Source organism: Hetaerina americana, unplaced genomic scaffold (assembly GCF_022747635.1).
Source record: "Hetaerina americana unplaced genomic scaffold, ioHetAmer1.1.p SCAF_1, whole genome shotgun sequence".
Taxonomy (NCBI): domain Eukaryota; kingdom Metazoa; phylum Arthropoda; class Insecta; order Odonata; family Calopterygidae; genus Hetaerina; species Hetaerina americana.
In genome coordinates, this window is record NW_027286069.1 from 8,550,009 (window position 1) to 8,567,697 (window position 17,689).

Genomic DNA, 17,689 nt, shown 5'->3' on the forward strand with positions numbered 1-17,689 from the left:
GATATGGTTTACAACTTGTAGCATTCTTCTTTGGGATTAGGGAAGTTGGTATCACTACTGGCAGCATTTTTTAATTCTTCCTCAATTTAGTGTTACATACTTAAATGACTGATGGCTCCTGAAAAAACCAGACTACATACTGTCTATACATGTTCTTTTAAGATTGCCATGTGGCTGCATACTCTTTTTTTCCTTACTGCTGCATCCTTTGGTCCTAACTTAATTTCCCAACGCAATGATGCTTCCACAGTATGAACATTTTATTTGTATTTTGCAAAATTTCTGGTTACCAGTTATTAATTATTCTCAAATATCCCAAACACAAGATACCTAAGTACCCCTTTTATTTTCTTACCTCAAACCCAATTTTCATTTTTAATATTGAAATCGACATGAGAACAGTCAACTTCAAGGAAGTTCATGAAAACAAAATCTCATATATTCACGGGATGCCTTTTTGAAAATAAATGCATTAAAAAAATTCACTTGCTCACAATTGTGATTGACTAGACCTTGTATTGAATGTAAACTGGTTCCTGAATTGCATTTGTACCTTTCCATGAATTTTCAAAAGAAAGTAATGAATAGAAGAGCAGCTCCTGCTCTCACCTTTATTCACTGTGAGCAGTCCTTTTCTGTCGTTCAGTCTTGTGCTATACACATTCTACCTTAAAGTTCTTGAGACTCATATGAGAATTTTCACACATTAACGATGAGAAACAGTGATGCTTTGAAAACTTTGCAACACATGGCTTAAAAAATAGAGGCCCAGAGTATGCATTTGTTCATCAGAGAGAAAACACAGATTTTCTCTTTATCTTAGATTTAATCTTGAGCCAAGTTCACCATCTAATCCATTACTTAAAAAATGATGCACACTTTTTCAATAACAGATCATTCCATGTGGTGGTGTACTTTCATATCCAATAATATAATTTCTGGTACAGAAAGACCTCATTTCTATTTGTAGACTTCACATGCAAAATGTATCAGTGATGACATAAACAATTTTGTGCTTATGTCCAAAACTATTGGGTGCAGTGCAATTGGCGATGGCTCCAAGCAAGCGGCTATTGGGACCAAGAGCAAAGCAATTTGGTCCTTGTTCTAGGGTCTACATACACAAAAAGGGTGCAATGTCTATCTACACACAAGTTAACCTCTCACACGCCTTCGACATTCTTACACGTATATTCTTCCTCTTCGCCTGTTTTGTTGGAAGTGGGCTCAGTGGAATTCTTGTTGCCTGATGGGAATCCACGAGGATTTTGTCGCTTTTCCAGATCAGTCTTGCGCACACGAACAATAGAGCCAGAGGGAACTTCTCGCTTTGATCGCACACTTCCTGTCCCTTAGGTATGCAGAAAATGCAAATTTAATCACACAAATCAGAATTGAAAACACATGCTATTATGGTGGATAGATGAAGGCACCATACCAGTAAAAAGCACTGTATACCTAATGTAAAAATCAAGCGGCCATTAAACATAACCTGTATATTTGAAATTACATACATGTACAATCCTGCTGAAAAATAATACATGCAATGATAATTTACATAGATATCGCGAATACGAGTTTGATGTATATTAACTAGCCCAAAGTGAATATTACATATCATCATGGTCTTGCACTAAACAATGCAAAAGAATTGGGGGGACCAAAGAGAATTTTGTAGCTCTTTTTTAATGAAAAGAATATTTTGATATTATAAACGTAGAAAACATTTGAAACCACGTAAATTAAAAACCCAAATACTTGCTTCTAAAACACTTCAATATATTAATTGTGACAGATTGTGCAAAACTGTCACGCACACAATAAAATGTAAAACTGAAGAAACATATTAGGAGAACCTAAAAAAATTATCACTTTAAGAAATAATGGAATTCATAAGTGAGGCATTAGAATTTAATTTTTCTTAAAAGGTAAGAGCAAATTAGAGAAAAGTGAGGTTGTATCCCCATCATACTAACACTCAATGAGCATGTAAAGAGAAGGCAAGATCATACAAAGCCTTACTTTTAACGCGAAGCCATGTGGTCAGTGAATCTTCTCCAGCATCATTGGCTGCTATGCACTGGAACATTCCAGAGTCCTCCATTCTTAGCTTTCGAATCTGCAAGGAGCCATCATCAGAAACCACGTACCTGCAAGTGAAAAAATACATGTGAGCTCATATAGGGTTTGAGTTTTCATAATGATTTTACACTTTACTTTCCTTCCTATTTAATTAAAATGAGAAATTATCAAATATCTACTTTGTTTTATTTAGAAAAATTTCTGTTACCCATGTTGGAAGGAATGAAGGGAGGAAGTAAGTTTGTGGAAATGGTTAGGGGCTTATGGTAGATTCAGATGTCAGGTTGTGTTTTATAAAAGAGACAAGGGAATGTATTGTTGTACCAATGCATAGGCTGTGTCAATCCAAAACCTACCTTAACCTTTAGATTACGAATATTAGGCAAAACTTAGATAACACCAATCTGCGACTTTTAACCCATAAATGTGCCAACTTTAAAAGGATATGCCAAAGCACATGATCTTCTGCAACATTATCAATACATGAGATTAATATTAGAAAAATTGTGGAAAATTAATTTTGAATGTCCATTGAAATACAGCTCCATAAGGTAATCAGTTCATTGCAATTTTTGCAGAATGGTCCTTTATGCCTTATGACATGATTGGTATATGCAGAGGAAAATAATATGAACAGACAATGATAATACTTCACAAAATAGCACTGAAGACTTCTTGTTTCGTAATTTCATATCAGACTGTATTACTTAGCTATTCAAGATATAAAAATACTAATTATTAAATAAAATGTAAATGTGCTTATAAACGTGAACTTACGAATATGGAGAGAAAACTCTGTAGTTATTCAGACAGTATAAATAATCTATGAATGCCGTTTTTACATTTCTTAGAACTAATATCAACCAATGGCAATGGTTGAAAAAAAAAGTTTTTCTTTCATCTAAGTTCCTTTAACTTGATACATTATGCACACATAATGAATTAACGTCACTCTCCCTAAGGCTTCCGCGGCATTAGAAATGGCATCGGTCATAACTGATTTCATTTTCCACTGCTGATACCAGGCATTCTTAAAGAATAACTACCAATGCCATGCCCTGATACCGTGCAAAGAATAGCATCAGGCAACTTATGAGTAATGGAACCACTCCCTGGTCTGATCTAGAGCTATGCTACATAACAATTAAGAACAAGCCATGAGGAGGAAGAACGTTTCCCAAATCAAGATACAGCAAATGGCTTGAAGAGAGGGGAAAGGAATATTTTTGACAGATAACATTTGAAAATTCAATTTAATGAAAATCTAAAAGTATCAGTGATTACTAAAAAGGATTTAGAAAAATTTACCTTTTTGGGTTCACCTCATCAACCTTGACGGTATTACGGTACCAAGTGACCTTGGGTGGAGGCACACCTTGTGCCTCACATGGCAGGGACACAGTTGAACCAAATTCTCCAAGGGTTTCAGGTCGCACCTTGTTGGTGAAGGATGGCCTCTCTGTATCACAACAAAGAAGTCAAAAATTAATATATAACTTCACTATTCATTCAAGTTTCACAGAAATGACAGAAGAAAAAAATGGGAAGGATAAGACCACATAACACCAAAGAATGAGAAAATAAATTTTGCACAGAGTGCTATAAATGGCAATCCGACTTACAAATTTAGAAAATAGTTTGTCTGATGTGGATAACTTCAACAAAACAATTCAGACATTTGGTCAACCATCTGTCACTCAAAAAAGCCAAAGCTTAGGGATTACTCACCAATTATACTGACGTATGCACTTGCACTGGCCGTTGGGTGTCCCCCGGAACGCATGCGAACATGACAAGAGTAGTGACCATGATGCGCAAGGCCAACTGAGAGCAAGGACAGTGTCCTGTTCCAGGGGTCGTTGAAGCTATAGCCACCCTCTACCATGCCATCCCCTGGTTCCAGGCGTACACCATCCTTGAGCCACGTTGTCTCCAGCTGATGCAGTGGCCTTGAGAGGGAGGGAAAGGGGAGAGGCTTAATACAGATGAGAACAAGTGGATACCATACTCAATCTCATAATAAAATAGAAGCTTGAATACCCTGACAAATATCTTAGTAGAGTACAATACTGAATCCATTAAAATAAGCTTCTCTTAAGTAGTACCCAATGTACATGTTATTTCCAATGAAAGTTTATCAACACATCTTTTACAACATATGGCAGGATTATTTACCTATGAGTACTGTTAGAAGATTCATAAATTGACTCTTAGCATTAAGAAATGAGCCTCGGGTGAAATTTATCACCACCCACCTTGCATTTGCAATGCAATGGAGTTCAGCCAGTGCTTCCCCTTTGACGACTGTTAAGTTTGATGGAGCGACCACTATCTCAGGAGGCACCTCTGAATCATCACTGGTGCCATCAGAGACCACTATCAAGCGGATGTAGGCACTGTTCTCTTCCTTGCCAATCTGCGTGTTTGTTGCTTGTGCACTGCAAAAAAGTAGGGGGGAAATACGACTCATGATAAACACAACTTCAAATTCAAAAATTACCCCAGATGCCATTTTTCATTAACTCTTGGATTAAATAAGAAAGCGAGATTAATTCATTAAAATTAGTTTTTCATTAATTCATTACAATGAAATAGTTTTAAAATTCTACAAAACATATATTCTTAGGTCGATTAGATCTTGCACACAGTTTCACAAATGAAAACAGTTCAAGTTCTAATTAGGTACCATATTCACCTATGCCCCTTAACTTATTCACAAAGGAGTACTACACAAACTATGAATAAATGTTTTTGCATGTTGCAATAGCCAAAATATTTGCAATGGACATGTGATAATGAAGGGGGCTGGTTTTCATCACCTACTCATTTTGAGGCCATTTTGATTGAGTAAGTATTCCATTCAACCACCATTTAATGCATTCTTGCCTTAAACCAGAAGTGACAAACATATGGCAGTCTCATTAACTTGATACACACGAGCTATCCACTCGAACAGCAATTGGCAGAAGCTCTATCATCTTGACCTATAGTTTATCTTCTAAATGATATATCTATTGCCTTGCAAGAATTAAAATTATTATTTTGAGTTTCTATAACAAAAAGAAACCAACTTGGTATCCTATTTACCTAGAAGACATCCATTATTGAGTAGTTCAAAAACACAAAATACAGCTTGTACCAAGAGATATCAGCCGACGATTGGGGAATAAATAACCTATCAATAGGTTATGGGTAGAGCATTACCTTAAGGATGTGACGAATGGACCATGGAGAAGGAAGAATGATGATGACTGGATGTCTTTGAAGTATAAGTAGGGCCAGCAGAGTTATTAACAAAGAAGTATATAAAAGAGTGGGGAGGAGGGTAGGTCATTATAGAGGGGCGAGGCGAAATTAAGAGCAGAACTCTTGGAGAGACATGAAAACCTTGTGAAACTCATATGTGTTTCACAATATGAAGCAATTTTGTGTGATCATACAAACTAAAATTTTAATAGACACAAATATCATTTATTCTGAATTCATTAAGTTTCATGGTACACTATTGATATTGAATTGGATTGAGATTTTTATTGATTGAATTGATTGAGATTGAATAGAGATTTTATTTTAACAACTGCCCAGAAATTAGCTAGGTTTGTGCCTGCCTGTCATATGGCAGGTGTCAAGGGTAGCAAAAAAAAGCATTCATTTCATGAAATAATTCGAAATGCCTAATAATTATCCAACAGAATAAAGTGCTGTTCAGATCAGACAATATAAATACATACTCAGTTGGAAATGAAAGGAGTTATTGAGAAACACGTGGCTGTGAAAAGGCTGAGTGTCATATAGAACATTGTAGATTAATAGGTTTCAACAAAACTGGTAAACATAAAATGTGTACGAGAAGTTAATGGAGGATCATGTGAACTTGAAAGAAATTTTAACAGGTAATGTAGATTTCAGGGTAGATTGAGAATAATAGGAAACTCTCATATCAACACACGCAGAAACAAAGGCACTTGAAGTTGTCAATTCAACTTAATAGGATTGGAGCACGCAAAGAATCACTAATGATCAAACAAAATTCAAGCCTGTAGACAAATATGTTATGCATGCAAATGCAAAAGAAAAGTAAGTTGACTGCGGAATTTACACATATGTGATGATAGAATAATTTAACTTCTATACTCCCATTTATTAATGAATTCATTGCTTAATTTTGAATTATTAAAGCCTTGATATTTTCCTGCTGATGGCCAATTTACTTATTTACATAAGAATGAAAGATACCAAAGAGGAAAAATGCTATTATTCCATTAAAATGATGAGGATTTGCTATTCTTTCCATTCTCATGGTAGTATTTAACCTTTAAAAGGATATTTATGTGCGATCTAGACTGACCTGTCAACAATCAAATGAGCCAGGTATTTCTGCTTAAATAAGTTACATTGAAAGAAGGATTAACTGTTTATTACTTGTTATAAATGGGGATACTTAGGAAATTTTAAAATGAGAACATTTTCCATTCTCTCATATTGGCATTAAGTGATACAGTAGCCCATCAGGAAGAACTATTTGACAACAGGCATGAGGATCCTGGCTGGAATCTTGATCTTCCAGGCAGAACAAAGCTTTTCAAATTTAATTGCAAATGGAAATAAGACAAATTTCACAGTTTACCCTCTCATTTTTCCATTCTAATCGTGAGAGGAGAACTCCCTCATCGACACACACATACCCACACAATACACCCACCCACCACCTTCCCACACCTTTTACAGGCAGTTAAATGGTCGTCCACTTACCGGTACGCCTTCTGGTCGCCGGAATCCGCGGACAGGATGACCAGCTGGTGGGTGGCCTCCCGGCCGCCGAAGGCCGTCTCGTTGTCCCGGCCCCAGGAGAGCGCGGGCGAGGGAGGCGCCACGGGGGCGTACTTGGCGCCGTACAGGTGGGTGGCGTCGTCGGCGGCCCACGACACGGCTGGCGGCGGGTGCGAGCGGATCGGCGGCATGGAGAGCACGGCGGCGCGCCCCGAAGTGACGCGGAGGACGCTCTCGCCGCCGTCTCCCTCGAATGAACCCATGTCTGCGCAATCGAGGGAGGAAAGGATTCAGTACACGCGTGCCATATATACATAGCTATTGAGGCTAGGTTAACATGAGTGTTATTTCCATTATCAGATTTGGCAGTAGGCCCGGCTTCACCAGTACAAAAATACTCGGATCATACATGCAGTGATTTGACTTATACTATAAACTATATTCAACAGTGTTGAGTAGCCAAACAATCCCAATAACATGCCCAAAACAGTAATCCAAAAGGAGATCGGGATGATGCACTAGCTAATGGTTACTGGCTTACCAGACCGAAGGCCCGGGCTCGAATCCAGGTGGAGGCAGAAGTTTTAGTGGCATTACAATCGCTACTCTATTGCTTTGAGGATAGCATCTCAAGTGGGTCACTCCGAATGGGACGCAATAAACTGTGGCACCCTTGGCGCCTATCGCTAAGAGTCGGCTAGTTCAGAGTCGACATCATAATGTCATCAAAATGGAAAAAAAATGTAATGGGACGGACAGAAGGAGTGGGATTCACTTCGTAATCGTGTGAGACAAGAGGGGAGCGACGCGCGCGGTGTGGATGAACCCTAGCCAGTACAGCTGGTGGAACGGACACAACCACAGAGATCTAGGAGTAGATCCGCGACAGATCTCCAGTTGAGAGACACTGCGGCAGGAGGGGCTTTGGAAATTTGCTCGGGGGTTCCCATGCGACGCCCCGATAGTGTTCTGAGAAAACTGTAAATAATAAAGCACCACGATGGGAGTAATTAAAGTTTAGGGTTAAGGTAATAACATGACTCTCTGATTATGGCTACGCAGCAAGGGCGGTGGAAGGAAGCATTGCATTTACATTTGGGAGGCACACATTAAAAATGCAATGGACTCACAAGGTTAAATCTAAATTTCTCACCAATTACTTCAGAGCTGCTTTCCCATCTCTACTGCGCATAAAATCTGCGATCGTGGACTTATTACTTTGCAGAATGAAAATAATGCTAATTCAATCAAAGATGAACCCTGCAAACACCCTCGAAATAGAGGGTGCTGGGGTACGCTCTTTTCTTGACAAACCACGGACAGTGAGGCCAATGAAGGCAGTGACAATGTTTTTCTTCGGGTTGCGATTTTGTTAGGTATCGCTACGCTCGTTCAGTTACTGATTTTCAAATTTCTACGCACAGACTACATGGAAAAAGATTTTTTCCGTCTCCATACCTACGAATTTATGTTTTTAATCTGATTTATGATACACGGAGGAAAGGGAGGAAACAAATTGGTAAGAGTTGTACACACCCACATTACTCAGATTTGAATAAATTGAAAACCAAAATCTTAGGAAAAAACGAAAAATTTGAGGAGTATTGTGAGGGATGGGTGAGTTTGAGTGGTGAAGTGGAAAACTCCAGGGTTTTCCAAGAAAGGGAAAACATTATGTAGACGTTCAAATTCAAGACTGCTAACATTATTGAGAAAATCAATAATAACAGAGATATTTACATTTTGAAAAAAAACCAAGGGGGATGATTCGTGGAAGGGGGCTGAACTGGGTGACGACGGGAGAAGAAGAGGGGAAGGGAGGGAATAAAGGAATAACTTGAGAGAGCAGACCCACACAGCCTGTAGATATCGAATACAATAACAATAGGAAATGTAAGTGTCCTGAAAAGACGGTGGCAAAATTAGTAAGGGGATTAGGAGGGCCGGGAGTTGGGAATCGGGGTGGACTGGGAGGGGAGAGATATTTATGAGAGGTTTACGCCCACACTGCCAACTTAGTTCAGGCACTGATGTGAGCCCTAACTCTTTGGAATCCAAAACTCATCAAGAATAAAACAATCATATTTAAATATTCAAATAAAAACAAAATAAAACTCGAGCTTGCAGGGAAGTTATCCTGACTGAATAAAATGCAGAGTTCAATGTTATCTTTGTCGCGAGAAATTTCCCATTGACTTTCCTCGATGTAGTTTCCGCGTATTCGCGAGCGAGAAACCGACCTTCCGATGTCAAAATGTGTGTGAGAGAGGGGGGGAGGGGAAGCAAGCGAAGGCCAGTGCCACTGAAGCTTTCTCCAAGAGGAAGCAATTACGGCCAGCAAATAATAGAGATTTAGAAATCGGGAAAAAGTTAATAGAGCCTTAAGCGGTATGCACAAAGTCTACTTTTCCTTATGGATATGCATGCAGTATAACCAAAGAAAACCACAGGAAAACCGGGATGAGAAGTAAATTCGAAGAAATTGAAACCGCTGAATCGCTGTCGTCATACTCAACACTCTTCGGCAACCTCGCCGGAGAAATATAATGCAAGTACTACGAACCAAATACGGAAGCTGATATAAATAAAAAAACAGACAGTTTACCAGAGATTAGTGGCATAGCTAGGATTTGCGCCGTCCCGACCAGTCTCTGATTTTGCACCCTCCCATGGGTTTTCATTTTTACCCCATCTTTCGAGAGACGAGTACGGACAAGAATAAGGAAAGGTAACGGAATTGAAGGGGAGACTAACGAAGTTTTGAATATGATGGTTGAAAATAGAAAGTTACCATGGGAAATCCGAAGAAGGCAGAGAAAGGGGAGGAGAAAATAATGAAAGATAAAGAGATGTTATTAAGACCGTAATTGAAGGGGAATGTCGGGTATGCGGGGTAGGGGAAGGAATACAGTAGAATATTTGTACGGCGAATTTGTAAAGAAAAAATACATGAAGGTATGTGAAAGTTAGAGAAGATGAAGAAATAAATGCCACGAGGAAAACAAGAGGAATTTCACGTGATACTGTGAAAAACAATAGTCATTAGGAGGCGTCCTAAACCTAACTTTAATTAATGACTGGAATAACTTGATTGACCCAGACAGCTGTACACCAAGAGTGCCATCACCATAAAAAAGACGCCCAGGGCGGACGGTCCCCTCCGCACCTTGGCGCGGAAAAGGCAGGAAGGAACCAACATTGGACCCAACGAATTCAAAGAGAACACAAGACTATACTTCGGGAAGAGAGAACGTCAAGGAATACTACGAAAAACCCTCCAAAACTTTGAAAAGGGCTAGGGAATGGCAGAGAGGGATATTTTTCATTACATACGCTAAAGAGTTATGCAAGGTATCAAGAGAATTTGACTTGAAAAAAAATGAAGAAAAAACCCGATGGAGAAAATGGAGGGATGGGATAGGATTATGCAAACACATGGAGACATCGTCGAGAAAATTGAGACACCGTGACTCAGTCGGTGAATTGCTAGAGCATCGCCCAGGCGACCGCCTGATCCCCGTTTCTGATTTTGACCTTTGACATTTTCAGGCACGACCCAGCAGGGACGCGAAAGTCGTGCAAATGAAAATGGAAAAATATTTTAGTGTTACCGACAGCGGCGTAGCTAAGTTTCCAGATACCTTCGTGAGGATACATGGGGTCCTCCTCCTGGCTTTAAGGGTCAGAAAAAAATGTGCGCACAAAATCGCCACAAAAGTCAGTTTATTAAGTTTATAATTTAATTAATTTTCCTGGAAGATAACGGTAAAGCTTTGAGCTAATTAAGTAATTCTGATTTACCATTAAAATAAATTAAAACTTAAACAGTTATATTAAATGTTTTGAAAAATAGGGAATTTCCCAGTCTCGAACCGCTCTGCAAGGCGGAGTCACCGCATTTCTGGGTTTTGCGCTACTCGCCATAACGCTGAATAACGACTTTCTAACTAAATGCTGATTCGAATACTTGATTGAGCGAAGATTTCTTCACTCAAATCATTCCCTTTATCAAAATATTTCACCTTACAATGGCGGAGAGCGGAAGCACGGCGAAAATGAGATGAGTCCTATATTAATCCACCGCGGAATAGCAGCCACACTTCAAAACGGTATTTTGATCTTTGCAATCGATTGACTGCTGTCACGGCAAGAAATAGATCCTTCGATCAGAGGCGGGCAGTAGGTGATGTCAGCAAGTCAGTGTAGCCATCGCTCAAATGAACGAGTCCTTTGGGAAGGGCACGCGACCTCAGGCGATGTCCTGACGCAAGGGAGTAATGTTAACATTGAGCAATTAATTTGATTCCAATTCATTTGCGAGATTCAGGGAAGCATAAATTTTCCTTCAATCTTCACGTCAGTTGGGATTCTCGATGATTTGTAATATGTATATCAGACGAGGATTTGGAAATCCTCTCAGAAAATGAACTTTTGGCCCGACGGATGAACAACGGACTCGCAAGTGCTGCAATTATAGAGGCGAAAACTAAATTTAAGCGATTATAATGAGTCGGTTGAGAAAGCACTGCCCCTAGCCAATCACCAGCAAGGTTTCAAGGTGGATTCGAGAGGCAAATCTCCTTACCGCGTTGAACGTTCTCATTTTTACACAGTGAATTTAGTTATTTTTTTACTGCCATGATAGATATTGGAATTTGAAAGACAGAAAAAAGTTGCATTTCTATCCAAAATTTATTTTTAACTCAAAAAATCATTTTATAGCAAAAATGAATAAGATTAGCCGCAAATGATTGCATTCTACATTATTTCAGGCGTTTGGGATGCAGCATAAGTTACTAAGATGCCAATACGTCAGACATAGACTAGTTAGAATCGAGATTATTGAGCAAAAATAATCATAGCCTTGCAGAAATGTGAGAAGTAATCGCGCTTCAAAGTAACCATAAGTTGAAAGGGTGAGAGCATTATTTTCTGCTATACAATTGGATTAGCTATAATTTCAAGTAATCTTAAAATGAGCACATTTTTTCTAGCAAAGCGTAAATTTCATGCAAACAATGGAGTGCGAAATGCAATAGCTGGCTTGCGAAATCGAAGTGGCATGAAAATTCTCCCACCACCGTAATCCATGAAGTAATTTGCTCATAAGAGAGTAACGACAGGCAAATGATTTGCAAAGCTGTCGCCTTCATAATAAGTTCCAAGGTGGCTTGTGTAAAGTTGACACAAACTCAATTGCAGGGCTAATTTAATTACCATTTGTACTCTGGATGAAGCAATAATAACCCTTACCCTTGTTTCCATAAATAGTTCCTGGTATAACTGATGCCCATGAATATTTACTACGATCAGCTACATGAAATAGATATTTACGAGCGTTGAGCCATTACATAATGGCCTCTTTCATCAGGCTAATTAGGATCAATAAACACTACAACGCAATGCAGTATGAATGAATCATTAGCATAATTATCACAGGACTGCATATTTTCACGACCTGCTGTTATAACTGCGATGGAAAACCAATTTCTGCAGCCAGCAACAATCCATTTGAAATAAACGTGTAATCATACAATGGTCAACTCAAAAAGAAGATGTGGTGGCAAAGAAGTATCGTAAAGCCATAATTAATGCATATCAAGCTTTCGCACGTCTAAATTTAACTACTGCCCCTCGTAAAATGTGCGTTAGACTTTTACTTTTATTTACTTTACCTTGCATTAACTCGAAGGAATACAGCAAACGTAGATTAAGGCAGCAGAAAATACATCTCGTCATATCTTGAACCACTTTAAAAGAGTTTTATGCGCAACTGAATAAACTTTTCTGAAAATTTGATGAAAAAATAAAAAAAATGCGATATTAGATAATATCGTCTGTAAACACGGCTCCCATAATGACTTCGTAAGTCACGTGGCACTTTTTCTAACCGGAGATGAAGACGATTACTGAATGGCTGGGGACTATGCCCCCATTGCCAACCTTGGAATATTACCTCAACTTTCGTACTTCACTCATATAAAAAAGAATTTAAAGCCAATCAAACCAGCACTATTATAAATCCACTTCAATCCCAAAGGACTGAGAATTCTACAACTCGGCGAGATGTCCATGGTTTCAGAGAACTTCAATTATATTCATGGGGGATTTAATTTTTCATTGATGTCAACCATCTCCTGGAAGATATTAACTCATGCGTGCAAAAATACCCGGAACTGAAAAAACGCAACGTGAGGTCCCCAAGAGGAAGGGAAGCCACCAGCGCCAAGTGCACGTGATTGATGATTGCCGAAAAGAGTATTTGGGGTCGACGGTGAAGACAAGGGACGACGACGGGGGAGCGATCGTGACGCTATGCCGAAAGTGTCGAGGCTTAAGTTATTCCTCCCGCCCGTAAAAAAAAATAAGAATCCAGCGGTGAGGTGCCACTTCTTAAAGGGGCGGAGGTTGGTTAAAAGTGTGACACGGGAGAGAGATGATGAAGCGAAAATGAGAAAAAAATTCGTATGGCGGCTAACGAAACTGCGAAAGAGCTCGGAGCATAAGGGATTCAAGATGGACAACGGAAAGGATATTCAGTAGAAGGGTACTTCGAGTAATTTGGTCAATGGAGGGCAGTGGATTTCGAGCACGCGGAACTTAGATCTCGACGAAAAACTACGGAGAGATACCCCTCCATGAATGAAATTTAAATCTAATCACCTTTGGTGGAGAGTTTCTGTGTGTGTTGGTAAGATCACGACTGATTGGGAGTTTTACCCGTACACTATCGATTGCCTGTAGATAACGCAGAAATTAACCGCGTGAACCTCACGGCTTGGGTTTAGATCTTGGATCTGCAACAGCACGGATTCGAAAATAAATTGCAGCTTTGTGGTACGACTCTAAAAAGAAGATCCGTGGTCTCATTTCTAAGAAGACAGAGGAGGCGATCAAGAAGATGCTTGGAGACAGCGGCCCGAAGGAGCATGGCGATTTGGAACGGCAGCAGATGACGATTCGATGAGGAGACCGACTCGACTAGGGTGTCATTAGCCTCGACAGCGCTCCTCAATCTGCGTAATTTGTCTCCCCACTGTCGGAAGGAGGACGCCGGGAAAATAGCGACGCACGTGCAACTAAGGAATAAAAAAATAGGTGGACGTGGCGGCAAAGGACATGGAATCGAGATTGGTTTGAGAGGGGGGGTGAAGGCTGTGACCGTCCACCCCTGATGAGAGACGAGGGGCCGCTGTGACAGTACAAAACAGGAACGAAATACATTCGCCCTCCAAAGGACACCGAGGACCGCCGCCCAACGAAGACAGTCTCATTCCGGCGGTTCCCCCGCGGGGGGCGCCCCGGCGGAGACGGGTTCGGTGACTCGCCCACGGGTCCAGATGGCCGAATGGGATTAAGTGGATGGAACAAGGGGGCGATTAGCCAAACAATGGAGGGGTGCCACTCGCGGTCCTCCAGTTGGCCGTCCACGCGGGCGGTCGAGAGAGAGGGACAGCGAAACACTCATCTTCGCACCGCCATGTGGACGACAATATGGCTCACATAAACTCCGCAGTAAAAATCAAACGAACCCACATGGTGAAGAAAAGCATCGTGCACAGAACAGGGTGCCTCTATAAAAAACAATAGCTGCTTAAATTTACGGAATTAATAATACAAAACGTTTCACAAATAAAAGTAATGAGCAACTTTTAGTACACGTGAATGTTGCACTACACCCGCTCTTTTCTCTAAAAATTGTCTCAATCTATATAATCTAAAATTTGCGCAAATAACAGGAAATAAATCGCTCTCCGGCTAGAGCGCTATCGTTTTCACTTTAATTCGACTTAATCATGGTTCACACCAAGCCTTTTCCGGATAGTGCCCAAAGCATATCGACGTTGACTCGAAGATCATGGTCTACAAAATCAATACGAATGAAATGATATCAACTATCTACTTCAAATGCAACGGCGAAGAATTTTTCTCAGCAAAAACTGCCCCTAAAAAAGGAACAAATTTCATTTACATGTGTTCTAAGATTTTTGTAGACAAATTTTTCAAAGTTTTTGGTACGAAGCATTTTGCAAACAAAAAAGAAATGATGCCTCTTAGCTGGTCCATCCAGAACAATCTACCATTTAAGGCTGGTTTATCCAATATGTAAAACCACTCTTTTCAATTTGGAATAACCAAATCTGGCAGTATCTCACAGTACTCTTCGAAGAAGGTCTTTGGAAGGGGTGCCTCCCTACAATTAGCTCCTCAAAAATGGGACGCCAATTATGATGCTAAGGATTTTGGATCCACAAAGACTTGGCAATGGAACCAGGCTTTGCATCAAGAAATTGTTCACGACCGTCGTCGAATGTCGACTGACTGCGCAAAAGAAAAAACTGCCTTCATTCAGAGGATTCCACTCGTCTCCACAGACATGCAGGTTGACGTCAACCATCTGCAATTCCCGATTCCTCGGATCTGTACCATGTCCATCAAAATATACAAGAACATTCATTGACAATGGATGGCATTCATTTAGAGAAACCCCAATTTCCACGTGGACAACACTTATGTTTCCCGCTCAAGGGCCGGCAATTGCAAAAATCTCAAAAATTCTTTGCCTTCATTTTAGAAACCGAAAATATGGCTCACTAAAAACCAATAACCTCAATGCATTGCGTTAAATTTAATGTAAAATCACGTGAGTGCCTTGTTATTTCAAGAAATTTCACGCGAGTTAGTTGTTGAATAATAATAATATTTACCCGGCAATACCCGCTAGTCCTCAGCACAAATGTATCGCACCCGCTTATTTGCACTGCAAAAAGAACACAGGCGTCTCGGACACCATCACGATCCTCAAGACATCGGGAACGCAGAGGAAATCCTCGCAGGAGCATCCGAGGGCTTGAGGGAGGGAGGGAGGGAGAGAGGCATCGGCCGCCTCGGGAATCCGCTCGGCAGGCCTCAAGGAGACGGACCGAGACAAGCGTGGCTCGCCAGTGTCCGGAACTAATCCTCGTCCCCGGGCCACCAGTGATCGTTCCGCTACATTAACTCGGATTTTTGACTCTCCCGAGATGGAAGGCCACCAGGCACAACAACGTACAGAGAGCCTCTCATTAAGAAGTGAGAAACCTTCGTCCGTCCTGATGCAGTGAATCCAGTGCTCGAATATCGTCTTCTTTAAACTCTCGAGGAACGATAACGAATATTTATATGGATACGAATCCCTAAAGTATCATTTCGGAGGCGGCAAACAATATTTATACTTCATTCATTTATTATCCATTATTTTCCTTATTTAACCAATGGGATCAGCCGATCATTAGGATTCAAGATTTATATTTTAAAGGTTGTAAAAAATCCCATTTTCCACACTTCCACTCTTCACTTTTCAGTGACTGCACATTCGATTGGCATTCAATTTTAGTTGAGGAAAAATTAAAATTCTGCCGGATGTCCCAAAAAATTTATTCCAACCAAATTTTTAAATTTAAGCTTGTGTTCTTAATAGGAGCTAGTTTTATGACAAGATGGCAATTGACGTGGATGTTCTTTTTAAAAATGAAACTCATCAAAGTCTCACCCTATGGTCACCCGTTAACAAATACGAAACATGACAAATGACAGCGGCCTCTAAGCGCCGAATTTTAGTAATGACTTCACGGTCAATTTATGTTTTTCACGGCTTGGAGGCCACACTGTGAGAAAAGAAGAACATAAGTTTCCGTCTTCTTTCATCATCGAACAAGCCGATTACAATACTATTAATCGCTAGCAGACACTCCGGTCTCCCCAGGCGACGCTAAACTCTCGCGGTCCAAATTCCTGGCAACCAGCAAATGCCAAAAAAACGAACGGATTCACCGTTTCCCGATTCTCCATGAACCATTGGCCTCCCACAGTATTTTGCAAATAACGGTTAGTACATCTAGCCAGGGACAGGGACTGCACGCCATAATGGTCGACCATTCAACGGTTGGATTTGCGGCCCTTGGGAGTGCGGCCCTAGGTGGCGTGCGCTAAATTGGCTCACAAAACGACTGCCCCTTTCACTTTTCGCTGCACAGTGGAATTGTGAAACGCGGTTTTCTTCTCGTCGATTCGATGACGGAGGGTTTGCCGCTCTGGAGACACTCCAGTAAAAGTGCACGCTATGGGTCAGATGAGTCGTTCGCTTTGGGATGGAATGAAGTCGATTCGACGATAGAATGGATTCGTTTCGGCGGTCGGATGAAAAGAATCAGTGTCCAAGAGAATTAGATCAAACGTATGCCTAGACGATTGGCCAAAAATCCAGTAAATCACCCACGAACGAAAAAGGAATTAAATTACACTTAAAGTCCTCCTAAAGTCCTCCTCCTAACTTTAAGTATCCTTCCCCCCTTCTATCTCACCCACCCCTCCTCTTCCTCATGAATGATATATAAATGGACCGAGACTTGATTAATTTGTACCTGATGATGACGCCTAAGCGTTGAAACCAGTTATACGAAAATAAAGAACAGTTGAAATATACATTGTGTTATTAATTTAGTGCACTTGAAGCTTTAATTGGGATGGACCGGAGATATTCGATTTTTGAATGGTTTTTTAATCTAGGAATATATTTATGTTTGCACAAAAAATTTGAAAAACTCATTTTATCATATTTGTTTTAATAAGCGAGAGTAAATATCATATAACTATCTCAACAGTTTCAGCCTCAACTTTGTGGAAGTTCATTTTAATAAATGAAAAAGAAAAACTTTGTTCCAATCCACCACTTTATTTCAGGTACGACTAGTACGACTGACGCCGTAGCGTCGAAACTAGTCGTACCTGAAATAAAGTGGTGGATTAGAACCAAGTTTTTCTTTTTCATTTATTATCATATAACTAGCAATTTATG

The 17,689-nt window shown here is 40.2% G+C and overlaps 1 protein-coding gene across 1 annotated transcript in view; it reads right to left on the bottom strand.

The window, feature by feature from the left end:
- sdk (sidekick cell adhesion molecule) overlaps nucleotides 1-17,689 on the bottom strand; it is a 207,435-nt gene that overhangs the window by 49,584 nt on the left and 140,162 nt on the right. Inside the window, exons 4-9 of the mRNA XM_071593913.1 lie at nucleotides 6,835-7,117; nucleotides 4,338-4,520; nucleotides 3,811-4,031; nucleotides 3,391-3,541; nucleotides 2,023-2,150; nucleotides 1,187-1,351 (exon numbers count right to left, since the gene is read on the bottom strand). Coding sequence (XP_071450014.1) covers nucleotides 1,187-1,351; nucleotides 2,023-2,150; nucleotides 3,391-3,541; nucleotides 3,811-4,031; nucleotides 4,338-4,520; nucleotides 6,835-7,117 — 1,131 coding nt within the window. The remainder of the gene's footprint in view (nucleotides 1-1,186; nucleotides 1,352-2,022; nucleotides 2,151-3,390; nucleotides 3,542-3,810; nucleotides 4,032-4,337; nucleotides 4,521-6,834; nucleotides 7,118-17,689) is intronic.